The sequence below is a fragment of the Pleurodeles waltl genome, chromosome 1_2 (assembly GCF_031143425.1).
Source record: "Pleurodeles waltl isolate 20211129_DDA chromosome 1_2, aPleWal1.hap1.20221129, whole genome shotgun sequence".
NCBI classification, from domain to species: domain Eukaryota; kingdom Metazoa; phylum Chordata; class Amphibia; order Caudata; family Salamandridae; genus Pleurodeles; species Pleurodeles waltl.
This window is the reverse complement of record NC_090437.1, coordinates 705,482,666-705,496,634: the sequence shown is the minus strand read 5'-3', so window position 1 is coordinate 705,496,634 and position 13,969 is coordinate 705,482,666. Positions and strand designations below refer to the sequence as shown.

General features: G+C 51.9%; 1 protein-coding gene across 1 annotated transcript in view; it reads right to left on the bottom strand.

Annotated features, from left to right (window-relative positions):
- The window catches only part of MND1 (meiotic nuclear divisions 1), a 311,795-nt gene extending 298,386 nt beyond the window's left edge, over positions 1–13,409 (bottom strand). The window contains exon 1 of the mRNA XM_069242805.1: positions 13,267–13,409. Within this exon, the coding sequence (XP_069098906.1) occupies positions 13,267–13,269 (3 nt within the window). The 5' untranslated portion in view covers positions 13,270–13,409. The remainder of the gene's footprint in view (positions 1–13,266) is intronic.
- Between the last annotated feature and the right edge of the window lie 560 nt (positions 13,410–13,969).

The following is a 13,969-nucleotide window of genomic DNA, read 5'->3' as shown; positions in this document are numbered from 1 at the left end:
GGTGGGAGGGTGGGGAGAGCAACTCAGCACAGAGGTGGGTGGGAGGGTGGGGAGAGCAACTCAGCACAGAGGTGGGTGGGTGGGGAGAGCAACGCAGCACAGGGGTGGGTGGGTGGTGAGAGCAATGTCGCACAGGGGTGGGTGGGGAGAGCAATCCCGCACAGGGGTGGGTTGGTGGGGAGAGCAATGCCGCACAGGGGTGGGTTGGTGGGGAGAGCAATGCCGCACAGGGGTGGGTGGGTGGGGAGAGCAATTCCGCACAGGGGTGGGTGGGTGGGGAGAGCAATGCCGCACAGGGGTGGGTGGGTGGGGAGAGCAATGCCGCACAGGGGTGGGTGGGTGGGGAGAGCAATGCCGCACAGGGGTGAGTGGGTGGTTGGGGAGAGCAATGCCGCACAGGGGTGGGTGGGTGGTTGGGGAGAGCAATGCCGCACAGGGGTGGGTGGGTGGTTGGGGAGAGCAATGCCGCACAGGGGTGGGTGGGTGGTTGGGGAGAGCAATGCCGCACAGGGGTGGGTGGGTGGTTGGGGAGAGCAATGCCGCACAGGGGTGGGTGGGCGGGGAGAGCAATGCCGCACAGGGGTGGGTGGGCGGGGAGAGCAATGCCGCACAGGGGTGGGTGGGTGGGGAGAGCAATGCCGCACAGGGGTGGGTGGGTGGGGAGAGCAATGCCGCACAGGGGTGGGTAGGTGGGTGGGGAGAGCAATGCCGCACAGGGGTGGGTGGGTGGATGGGGAGAGCAATGCCGCACAGGGGTGGGTGGGGAGAGCCAAAGGGGTTGGGGAGAGCAACACACCAAAGGAGTGGTGGGTGGGAAGAGCAACACACCAAATGGGGGGTGGGTGGATGGGGAGAGCAACAGGGTGGGTGGGTAGAGCAGTACACCAAATTTGGGAGAGCAACACACCAAGGGGGTGGGTGGGTGGGTTGAGCAATACACCAAAGGGGTGGGTGGGTGGGGAGAGCAACACACCAAAGGGGGTGGGTGGGTGGGTGTTGAGAGCAGCAGACCAAAGGGGGTGGGTGGGGAGAGCAGCAGACCAAAAGGGGGGGTGGGTGGGGAGAGCAGCAGACCAAAAAGGGGGGTGGGTGGGTGGGGAGAGCAGCACACCAAAAAGGGGAGTGGGTGGGTGGGGAGAGCAGCACACCAAAAGGGGGGGTGGGTGGGGAGAGCAGCACACCAAAAAGGGGGGTGGGTGGGTGGGTGGGTGGGGAGAGCAGCCCACCAAAGTGGGGGTGGGTGGGTGGGGACAGCAGCACACCAAAGGGGGGGTGGGTGGGTGAGGAGAGCAGCACACCAAAGGGGGGGGGTGGGTGAGGAGAGCAACACAGCAAAGGGGGGGGGGGGTGGGTGAGGAGAGCAACACAGCAAAGGGGGGGTGGGTGGGGAGAAACACACCAAACGGGGGTGGGTTGGTGGGTGGGGAGCAACACACCAAAGGGGGGGTGGGTTGGTGGGTGGGGAGCAACACACCAAAGGGGGGGGTGGGGAGCTACACACCAAAGGGGTGGGTGGGTGTTGGGAGCTACACACCAAAGGGGTAGGTGGGTGGGTGGGGGGGAGCTACACACCAAAGGGGTTGGTGGGTGGGTATGGGGAGCTACACACCAAAGGGGGGGGGGGGTGGGTGGGTGGGGAGAGCTACACACCAAAGGGTGGGTGGGTGGTTGGGGAGAGCTACACACCAAAGGGGGGGGTGGGTGGGGAGGGCAGCACATCAAAGGGGGTGGGTGGGTAGAGCAGCACACCAAGGGGGGGCTGGGGAGAGCAGCACACCAAAGGGGGGGGTGGGTGGGTGGGGAGAGCAGCACACCAAAGGGGGGGTGGGTGGGGAGAGCAACACACCAAAGGGGGGGTGGGTGGGTAGAGCAACACCAAAGGGGGGGGGTGGGTGGGTGGGGAGAGCAACACACCATAGAGGAACACACCAAGTGGGGAGAGCAACACACCAAAGGGGGGGTTTGGGGAGAGCAACACACCAAAGGGGAGGGTGGTTTTCAGAGCAACATACCAAAGGGGTGGTTGGGGAGAGCAACACAGAAAAGGGGGGGTGGGATTTTGGGGAGAGCAACACAGAAAAGGGGGGGTGGAAGGGTGAGGAGAGCAACACAGAAAAGGGGGGTGGGAGGGTGGGGAGAGCAACACAGAAAAGGGGGGGTGGGGAGAGCAACACAGCAAAGGGGCGGTGGCCGGGTGGGGAGAGCAACACAGCAAAGGGGCGGTGGCCGGGTGGGGAGAGCAACACAGCAAAGGGGGGTTGGGTGGGTGGGAAGAGCAACACAGCAAAGGGGGGGTGGGGGGGGAGAGCAACAGAGCAAAGGGGGGGGGTGGGTGGGGGGAGCTACACACCAAAGGGGGGGGTGGGTGGGTGGGTATGGGGAGCTACACACCAAAGGGGGGGGTGGGTGGGTGGGTGGGGAGGGCAGCACATCAAAGGGGGGTGGGTGGGTGGGGAGAGCAGCACACCAAGGGGGGGGGGGGTGGGGAGAGCAGCACACCAAAGGGGGGGTGGGGAGAGCAGCACACCAAAGGGGGGGTGGGTGGGTGGGGAGAGCAGCACACCAAAGGGGGGGTGGGTGGGGAGAGCAACACACCATAGAGGAACACACCAAGTGGGGAGAGCAACACACCAAAGGGGAGGGTGGTTTTCAGAGCAACATACCAAAGGGGTGGTTGGGGAGAGCAACACAGAAAAGGGGGGGTGGGAGGGTGGGGAGAGCAACACAGAAAAGGGGGGGTGGGAGGGTGAGGAGAGCAACACAGAAAAGGGGGGGTGGGAGGGTGGGGAGAGCAACACAGAAAAGGGGGGGTGGGGAGAGCAACACAGCAAAGGGGCGATGGCCGGGTGGGGAGAGCAACACAGCAAAGGGGGGGGTGGGGGGGAGCAACAGAGCAAAGGGGTGGGTGGGTGGGGGGAGCAACAGAGCAAAGGGGGGGGTGGGTGGGTGGGGAGAGCAACAGAGCAAAGGGGGGGTGGGTGGGTGGGGAGAGCAACAGAGCAAAGGGGGGGTGGGTGGGTGGGGAGAGCAACAGAGCAAAGGGGGGGTGGGTGGGGAGAGCAACACAGCAAAGGGGGGGGTGGGAGGGTGGGGAGAGCAACACAGCAAAGGGGGGGGTGGGAGGGTGGGGAGAGCAACACAGAAAAGGGGGGGTGGGGAGAGCAACACAGCAAAGGGGCGGTGGCCGGGTGGGGAGAGCAACACAGCAAAGGGGGGGGGGGAGAGCAACACAGCAAAAGGGGGGGGTGGGGAGAGCAACACAGCAAAAGGGGGGGGAGCAACACAGCAAAGGGGGGGTGGGTGAGTGGGGAGTGCAACGCAGCACAGGGGTGGGTGGGTGGGGAGTGCAACGCAGCACAGGGGTGGGTGGGGTGGTGGGGAGAGCAACACAGCACAGGGGTGGGTGGGGAGGGCAGCACATCAAAGGGGGGTGGGTGGGTAGAGCAGCACACCAAGGGGGGGGGTGGGGAGAGCAGCACACCAAAGGGGGGGTGGGGGGGTGGGGAGAGCAGCACACCAAAGGGGGGGTGGGTGGGTGGGGAGAGCAGCACACCAAAGGGGGGGTGGGTGGGGAGAGCAACACACCATAGAGGAACACACCAAGTGGGGAGAGCAACACACCAAAGGGGAGGGTGGTTTTCAGAGCAACATACCAAAGGGGTGGTTGGGGAGAGCAACACAGAAAATGGGGGGTGGGAGGGTGGGGAGAGCAACACAGAAAAGGGGGGGTGGGAGGGTGGGGAGAGCAACACAGAAAAGGGGGGGTGGGGAGAGCAACACAGCAAAGGGGCGATGGCCGGGTGGGGAGAGCAACACAGCAAAGGGGGGGTGGGGGGGAGCAACAGAGCAAAGGGGTGGGTGGGTGGGGGGAGCAACAGAGCAAAGGGGGGGTGGGTGGGGGGAGCAACAGAGCAAAGGGGGGGGTGGGTGGGGAGAGCAACAGAGCAAAGGGGGGGTGGGTGGGTGGGGAGAGCAACAGAGCAAAGGGGGGGTGGGTGGGTGGGGAGAGCAACAGAGCAAAGGGGGGGTGGGTGGGGAGAGCAACAGAGCAAAGGGGGGGTGGGTGGGGAGAGCAACACAGCAAAGGGGGGGGTGGGAGGGTGGGGAGAGCAACACAGCAAAGGGGGGGTGGGAGGGTGGGGAGAGCAACACAGAAAAGGGGGCGTGGGGAGAGCAACACAGCAAAGGGGCGGTGGCCGGGTGGGGAGAGCAACACAGCAAAGGGGGGGGGGGGAGCAACACAGCAAAAGGGGGGGGTGGGGAGAGCAACACAGCAAAAGGGGGGGGGGGAGCAACACAGCAAAGGGGGGGTGGGTGAGTGGGGAGTGCAACGCAGCACAGGGGTGGGTGGGTGGGGAGTGCAACGCAGCACAGGGGTGGGTGGGTGGGGAGTGCAACGCAGCACAGGGGTGGGTGGGGTGGTGGGGAGAGCAACACAGCACAGGGGTGGGTGGGGAGAGCAACGCAGCACAGGGGTGGGGGGAGAGCAACGCTGCACAGGGGTGGGTGGGTGGGGAGAGCAACGCTGCACAGGGGTGGGTGGGTGGGGAGGGCAACGCTGCACAGGGGTGGGTGGGTGGGGAGAGCAACGCTGCACAGGGGTGGGTGGGTTGGGTTAGAGCAACGCAGCACAGGGGAGAGCAACACAGCAAAGGGGTGGGAGGGTGGGTGGGGAGAGCAACACAGCAAAGGGGTGGGAGGGTGGGTGGGGAGAGCAACACAGCAAAGGGATGGGAGGGTGGGTGGGGAGAGCAACACAGCAAAGGGGTGGGAGGGTGGGTGGGGAAAGCAACACACCACAGGGGTGGGAGGGTGGGTGGGGACAGCATGTGGGTGGGTGGGTGGGGAGAGCATGTGGGTGGGTGGGTGTGTGGGTTGGGGAGAGCAACACACCAAACGGGTGGGTTGGTGGGTGGGGAAAGCAACACACCAAAGGGGTGGGTGGGGAAAGCAACACACCAAAGGGGTGGGTGGGTGGGTGAGAAAAGCAACACACCAAAGGGGTGGGTAGGTGGGGAAAGCAACACACCAAAGGGGGAGCGTTTGGGGAAAGCAACACACCAAAGGGGGGGCGAGTAGGTAGAAGCAACACACAAACGAGGTGCGTGGGAGCAACACACAAAAAGGGTTGGTGGGCGGAGAAGCAAAACACAAAAGGGGTGGTTTGGGAGATTGAGAGCAACACACAAAAAGGGTGGGTGGGGGAGAACTACACACAAAAGGGGGGGGGGGGGTTGAGCAACACACCAAAGGGGGGTTGAGAGCAACACACCAAAGGGGGGGTGTGGGAAGAGCAACACACCAAAGGGGTGGGTGGGTGGGGAGAGCCCTAGGGTCAGTAATATTCCCCTCCCAGCTACAGGACCCAACTCCTACAACATGGATCCCTAGTATAGGATCCCCACCTTCCTCATCTTTAATGGTCTTTGAAAGGTTGCAATCCATTTGTCTGTCAATCCCCACTGTTACGCTAGGCATTAGTACTCTAGGCTGGCAAGAGTTGTGTGACCCCCCTCCGCCAGCAGATACCTCCTTACTTTCGCTGCCACTATTGTTGATGGGCTTCACTCCCAACTTGGCCTTCTTTTCCTCCAAGGCCAGATTTCTCTCTGTAAGAGATAGATTCTTCTCTTCCAGTGCTATGAGGGCCACCCAGGCCTCCAACCCCCTCTGTCGGAACACTATCTCTTACCTAATGGTTCTGTCTTAGCTCCTCTCACTTCCACCCTGGAAAGTACTCTCAACAGAGTGTTTTGGTACAAGTTGCCCTCATCCTTACCACTCTCTGCAATAGCCTTTATCGCCCCCTCTGGAGTTTCCTCTGTGTCACAGGTGACCTGAGCCAAGTGAGCTTCTTCCCAGGCATTGAGGGCCTATTCATAATCTTTGCTGGCATGGTGGTTCCTGTCTTTCTGTTCCTGTTGAGCCACTTTAAGAGTGGGCCGACTGGCCGGATCCAACTACCCTCCCTTTAGATGTTTAAGAGGTGCAAAATTGAAAACAAAAATTAAATCAGGAATATAAAAAGAATCCCAATTAAAGACCGAAACCCAATTAAAAATCAAAACAATGTTTGCATTCAGTGAACTTAGGAATTTTTTTAATTTTCTACCTAAACAGCTTTGTGGTAGTGCTAAACACAAGTTCTGGATCCTATCGCTGAACACCAATGTGAGAAAGTGGATTATTAGTTGAAGTGGTAGTCCTCTTCATACAGTAATCCTACTGTCCTTACTAGGTCAAGGGAGGTCTCAATAACTTAAACCTGAGCTCAACCATTGGTAGCTGTAGCACCGAGAAGACAGGCTTAACTTAGGAGAAATGTGTAAAGAATTGTCAGTATCAAAATAGTTAAAATGTAGATAATACAATATAATAGAAACACAACTCCAATTTATAAAAGCAGAGACATTTTTAATAAGCAAATAGGCAACAAAACTACAAATATCTGATATAGAGAACCGTGAATATGATTTTTAGAAAAGAAACAAAGCACCAACCACAAGTATCTGGTTGCACTAGACCAGGTCAAAGTCAAAACGTAAGGCTGACCGCGATGGAGCATGTGTTCAGATATAGGGTCCAGGTTTATTCTGGTTAAAAGTTTCTTCTGACCAAGGAAGTCAAAGATCCTCCATGGGGCAAAGCAGGAGGCTCTAGCCAAGTCAGGTTCCACAAGGCGGGACAGCCACCAGACGAATTCCCTGTGAAGCCAATGACTTTTGGTGAGAGAGCACTGAGTGAGAGAAATGTGAATTTCATGCTCAAGTTAAGTCCTTCCCCAGCTAGGTACCTTTTATGCCTTCACCCAGTGAAGATTTCTATTTTTGGAATTATGGCATCATTTAGACTTCGGTGGATGGGTTACTCTGTCACACACACATCTGACAAATATCTCATTCTCCGAACTACAAGTGCCACTGGATATAATGCACTTGTAATACAAACGACAGGATATCCATCACATTTGCAAAAGAGTAACCCAGCTGCCAAACTCTAAATCAGACCCATAGTAATGTTTTTTGGAGCTTGGATTCTTTCAGCGAGGCAAGACTGCAGGCTATGGCTAAAGAGACCTCCGCAAGGCCAGACAGCCCTCAGACGACGCCCTGGTGAAGCTGTTTACTTTTGACTGGAAAGCTCCAAGCGCAAAAAATTAAAGGCCATTAAAGATCCCTCGCCAACCAGATGCTTTTGCAGCCTTTGCCTGATGAAGATTTCTAACTTCAGGTTTAAAAACAATTTTGGAAATCAGGATCAGTTCAGCTGGGTAAACCAACCAATAGAGTCTGACCTACAGTTCGACATCCACCGCAGTCCAGTAGCATCCTCTGGTTCTTTAGGCAAAAAGCCTTGAAAATATTTTTAAGTCTCAGCTTTTAGGGTTAGGCAGGAGGGGTACACTCTGATACTTATCCAAGGCCCCCAAGACATAGGGACACCGCTTGAGGGTCAGGACTCACTCCAGTGGAAGCCGCCAGCAGGGTCCAGTTGGGAAATGGTCAGCTGGACTCTTTAGAAGGGTGGGTTTCCTGTAGCTTTTGTGCCCTCTGTAGCTTAACAGGAGGCAAGCCAACTATCCCTTTGAGTCCACTCTTCTGTCCTGAGTCTAAGGGGGAACAGGTCCAGCCCTTGAGGTTTCTCTCCACGTATTATCCTAGGTGCTGTCCTCTTTCTGATGTTCAAAGGGTTCAGCAGGGGCAGTCCTCCTATCTTCCTCAGGTCCAACAGTGTTCTGAGGAACGTACCCAGGGGTGCCACTGTTATGCCTGGCAGTGGCTTATTGGTGGGGGAAACTTCCCAGGAAAAAAGTTCCCAGGGGCAACCATACCACTTTAATAATATTTTCTGGAGAGTTTGGAGCTAGACAATACAACAGTCCGCTGCTATGGCAAAATCCAACATTGCACATTATTTCTTCCCGTGGTCAGAACTCACAGCATACCCCAGAGGTGTGTAAAGGAAGATGAGGAACTCCTCCAGAAAACCAGTTTAATAGGTTTCCCTCCCACTGGGAATGGTGACCCCCTGGATATTTGGACAATGGCAGGGACAGACCTAGGTGTGAGTTACATGTCTGTGACAGGGGATGCACCTATGAAGCTTGTGCAGTTGGCGGGTGCATACTCCTAGGTCATCATCTCTCCTTGCCAAGGCACTTTTGTTTCCTTTCCTGGGAGCCATTCATACTGCCCATCATGCTGTCAGGTGACAGGGATTACCTGTAAAAAGGATACCAGATGCTTTAGGCAGGAAAGCACCAACTTTCTAAAAGTGTCATTTTCAAAATCAGACCTGGCCATCATATTGGATTTTAAATTCCTATTAACTTGAGTCTTTGAACCATGGTTCTAGATATTCCAAACAGAAGTTATGCAGTATAAGGTGTTATGTAGTAACCCCGTGTTTTTCTATGGAAGTGTCAGTCTTGCCACAGTGAAAAAAGACTTTGGAGATTTTTTATATGCCAGAACATGTAAATCCTAAGAACACATATATGCACCCTGCCCTATGGGCATTTAGGGCTACTTTAGGGGTTACTTACCAGTATTAACACGCATTTGCAATGCAACAGGTCCGAGAGTTAGAGCTATTGGCATTTTAAATTACAATGTATTTTACCTATGCGTTTTGGTTTGGAATGCAGTGGATGTTTGAACACAAGACACAGCTGCATCACTGTCTACAGGACTAAGAATTAGAAATTACTACTGGGATCATAGAAGCAGCTTGCAGCACTGTCTAGGGGACTTAAAATAAGGAATTGCCAACAGGATTATAGAAGCAGCTTGCAGCACTTCCTAGAGGACAAAGAATGAGGATTTACCACTGGGGCCAGAGAAGCAGCTGCAGCACTGTGAGGAGGACGGAGAATGAGGAATTACCGTTGGGACCAGAGAAACAGCTGCAAAATTGTCACCAGGACTAAGAATGAGGAATTACCACTGAAACCAGAGAAGCAGCTAGCAGCACTGCTTAGAGGACTTAAAAAAAGGAATTACCAAGGGGACCAGGGAAGCAGCTTGCAGCACTTCCTAGAAGATTAAGACAGGACCAGAGAAGAAGCTTGCAGCATAGTCTAGAGGACTTAAAATGAGGAATTACCGACAGGACTAGAGACGCAGCTAGCAGCATTTCCTAGAGGAAAAAAAGAGTGAGGAATTACCACTGGGACCAAAGAAGCAGCTAGCAACACTGCCTAGAGAACTTAGAATGAGTAATTACCGACAGGTCCAGAAAAGCAGCTTGCAGCATTGCCCAGAGGACTGAGAATGAGGGATTATCACTGGAACCAGAGAAGCAGCTGCAGCATTGCCTACAGGGCTGAGAATTAAGAATTACCACTGGGATCAGAGAAGCATCTTGCAGCACTTCCTAGGGGACTAAGAATGAGAAATTACCACTAGGACCAGAGAAGCAGCTGCAGCACTGTCTAGCGGATTTAGAATGAGGAATTTTCACTGGGACCACAGAAGCAACTGCAGCATTGTCAACAGGACTAAGAATGAAGAATTTTTTACCACGTGACACTCGGACTGCTGCACTGGCGGCGGTCCGAATGCCACTGCGAGTCTAGCAGTCAAGAGACCGCCAGACTCGTAATAACCGCCTTAGTGTCAGATAAGCTTGATGGAACAATACTGCAGAAAACAGGACAGTGGGCTACTTTAACACTCAAAGGATAATCTGCTTTAACTTTCCATCGAAATACAATTGTCTGCTTCAATACCTTAGAGGTTTGCAGCTAGAAACCTAGAATTTTTAAACTAAAAATGGTCTTTAGGCTTTCCAACTAAGAGCTACAAAGTCCGTATCCAAGATGCATTTTCAGGAAAAGTAGTCACAAAATACCATAAGTAAACATGCTGAAATAACTCTCAATTGTTCAGAGGTCCCAGTCTCAAAACTTACAAGCTCAAAGTATTCAAAGGAAATCACTGGCAAAGTCACTAGGTCAGGGTATTACTTTCTAACACATGCAGCATAAGCACATTATAACCACACAAAAAAATGGTGGCACTGGATACTGTGTGAGCCAAACGTCTCATTGCATTTACTGGATATCCTCTAGTGACACTGCATGCGATGCTTTGAAGAGGGATTTAACAGAATGGGCTGGAGCTGATGAGTTCCATATGAATAAAATGAGGCATGATATAAACTGACAGAAGATCTTGTTGATTGGATTGAATGGCTCCTGAGATTGTTAAACACACCTTGTATCTAGACACATATTAATGAAGCTATGCTGATAGCATGTATTTGGGGTTCTTTTAAAGTATGTGTAGGATTCTGAATGTGGAAGTGAAAATGTATTACTTTAAGAATACTTATCAAAATATGTATAGGCTGGGGTAAAGCCATATGCTGATACATTGATGTTCGCAAGTTTCTTTGTTCTTAAATAAAATAAAGTTTCTTAAAAAAGAAAAGAAAGACAAACTTAATCCCTTGCCTTCAATACAGTTTTGTTTTTGTTTCTATGTCAAATAAAGGGAGAAAAGGTAGGATGGCAAGGCAGCCTTAGTTTCTAGGATATAGAAAGAAAGGAAGGGCTTCAAAGAATGCTTCCTTGCCACCCACCTATAGCGATGGTTTGAAATGCAGCCCTGAATAATTACCAGTGGCTGAGCTAAACTGAAGCTTTCCACTTCTTCATTACGTTTTATTTTTCTCAGTGTGCCATTGGACTCAAGCTGCACCCTACTGGAGTTGCTAGGTGTTTGCTCAAAGGGAACATATGATGGCAGCTCGAGCAAGACTGTGCCCATTAGAGCAAGACAAAGGCTGAATTGTATGTGGCTGATTCTTGTCCGAGATGGCATGGTGGGCAAAAAAATGACTGACTGAACTGCAGTCACCAACGGCTGAGATTCATTTAGGAATCCCATTCAATCACTTTTCAGTTTCCATCAGACTGACCTTCTTTGGACACAGAAACATAAAGAGGACATATTGAAGGCTTCAGGATAGCCTTTCTTTCCTTTCTTATGAAAATATGCAAGGAGAGAAAGCTGCCCATGGGGGCAATGAGAGAGTGTGGTAGGTGGGAAAATCAGGAGCAAAAAGGATAGCAGGGAAGATGTGATTTACAAGAGTGTGGAGAGAACAGAGAACACAGAGGACAATGGGGGAGGGAGCATTAACGGGGGCAGAACAAACCTCACAGGAGGGAGCCAGCAGGAGCATAGAGCGAAATAGTCAAAGTCCCTCATGCATTTCAATACAAGCACCGCACTAGAGGCAGAAAGGATTGTTCTTCCAGTTCCTTGCTCATTTATAGGTGTATATATTCATCAGTAAGCTGTATCCCATCCTTTCAAAAATAATAAAATAAAGTGTTGCTTGGTTACCGCTGATGTCAACTAGTCCAACTCTTGCCTTTTTGGCATCCTTTTACTCATTCAACAGTTAACTCTGCCTGTCACGGGTGGGCATATAGATTATTGGGCTGTTCTGATTGCCTCCATTTGGTGTACACAACCACAATATCCTGCTGTCCCTATGGCTAAGTCAGTGCTGTTTAGCAGCCTATACGGTTTAGTATTTATTAAATTTATGATTGCCTATCTCATATACCCCCACCCATCAAACCACAAGGTGCTACATCCTATAACACAATACCCACACCTCTGTGGTCATTATGCACAGCATGAAAAAACTTCCCACACAGCCTTAAATCAAAGACAACAAATTTCCAACCACACACATCCTGCACAATGTAGCTTGCTATCCTTTTGTGTAAGCACTACTGTGACCAACATAGTGGTTGTAAGTGCCATTCAAATGCCACACTACAAAACGCCCTAGGGCCCGACAGCACCAGGTGAGACAAAAATTCTTCTTTGGACTGAGTCAAGCTATGATTGAGAGAGTATCAAGTTAATGGCAGAAAGAGGCTGGCCAACGAAACAAGCATTTGTAAAGCCAATAGATTTTGCCTTTGCGAGACCTGTTGGCATGGTCAATGTTTTTTTAAAGACGTTGCTGTGCAACATCTTTATATAACATTAACAAAGCCAAACAGCTCTGTGAAAGCTAGATGGCTTTGTAAATGTTATTAAAAGATGTTGCACAGCATCGTGGGCTGCTATACAACATGGCTAAATGTAGACACAATCAAATAGCTACAGCGGGGCCAGCGCTGAATGTGCCATAGCGCTTTGTTTTAATTTCATTTAAGCCATGTTGCACAGCAGCTTGAACAGCTGTACAATATACCTTAAAACAGCATGTGGTTGGGGTGGCAAGCACCAAGAGGGAGGAGGGTGGGAAGGAATGTGCAGTTGGAGGTTGCAGGGTGGGTTAAAGAGAACAACGGCAGGGGGTGTACTAAAAGGAATGCACGGCAGGTAAGATGGGAGGGTTTGGGAGGGGGCTGACACAATGGATGGTGGGGGTGATGCAACAGAGAGTGGGAGGAGAGCGACAGGAAGGTTAACACCGTGTAGAGTGGGGGGTTGAGCAGGGTGAAGGAAAGGATTTGCAGAGGCATGCACTCTCCAAGAATGCATGCCGAAATAATATTTTAAAAAGTACCTGTAGGAGTCTGTGGCCAGCGGAAGGCCACCGGCCACACGAAGCTGTACTTAGTCCATGCTCCACGGCAGGGACGAAGACTGAAACCCAGGAGGCCGCCTCCCTAACACTTATCACTTGAAACAATGTCACTAATTGGAACATACAACCAGGGCCACTGAAATTATGCTGTAGGAGAGCGCCAAAATATGTGGCAGGGCTTAGTTAACTGTGCGATGAGAAAGAGGAAATTATGTGGCATAAGGCGGCACATTTTGTACTAGTATTTACATAATTTCAGCATTTTCAAACTCAGTAACACTGTCTGAGCACTGGTTGCACCTCATAAGTACAATTTTAATACCCAAATACGGCAATAACCAACAGAAAGGTGACCAGTCCAGCTTTGCAAAAGGCTTTTTACGCGCAACAACACGTATCACAGCACTTTTAGTAACTTTTGAACAGTTTGAACTAGAAACTTTTTTTTTTGCTTAAATCTACAGATTATGTGAAATGGATTATTTGACAAATGCGACAAAACTGTTATTATGAGAAAATTAGCTCTGTCGCACAATCGCATAATTCCAGTGGCCCCACCTACAATGGACCAGTCACACAGAAAACCCGTTTCTCAAAAAAAATCTAATGACTCCGTCCACCAATAAGTCGGGGAATCACTACGTTCGGACGCACTGCTTCATCAGTGACTTATACAACTAGTATGGCCCCAAAAGCCATCATTACCATTTTCGCTGTACTCCGGCAGCAGACTAGCGCACACAGCAACCAACGTCGACTCGCGGGCTATATCCGAATGTTGTGTTCCCTCCTCCAATCAGAGAATTGTACGCGTGACGTTTCACGTCGAACAGAGACGTATGTGCGTGACAGATCAACATAGTTGTAGAAGAGAGAGAAAGTTAGAAAAAAGAGGAAAAAGAAAGTAGTCTGTTTAGACGAGTCAAGGTAATGGAGAGTTAAGGTGATGTTGACGCTGGCACTGGAAGAATTTTGGTGGTCAGTAGGAGGCAGGAGTGGATGGCCGTAGCGCTGTGGCCTGGGCTGGGTCTAGACTCGGGAGAGGCTAGGTTCGACTGCCGACGCTCCTGGGAGAGGGCAATGAAGAGTTAAAGTGTAGTTGTCTCATATTTGCAGGATGCCGGAAGTCCCGCATTGTGCTCATTTTTCAAAACGTGAGGAATGCCCCGAAGGAAGCTGATAAGAATTGATTGGGAAACAGAGTTTGCAGCTCCTGGTCGCAGTGTTAGTAATACGGTGTTTTAACCTTTTTTCTGTAAACGTTTCAAAACAAAAATGAGGGCGATAGTTGTCTAAACACCAGTGGGTCGTGGGCGTTCGGTGAGCTCGGCCACTCTGTTTTGGTTGGTGGGAGTCCCCATCCCCGAAGTTATTGTTTAAAAATGTAGGGCATGGTGAATTCTAAAAC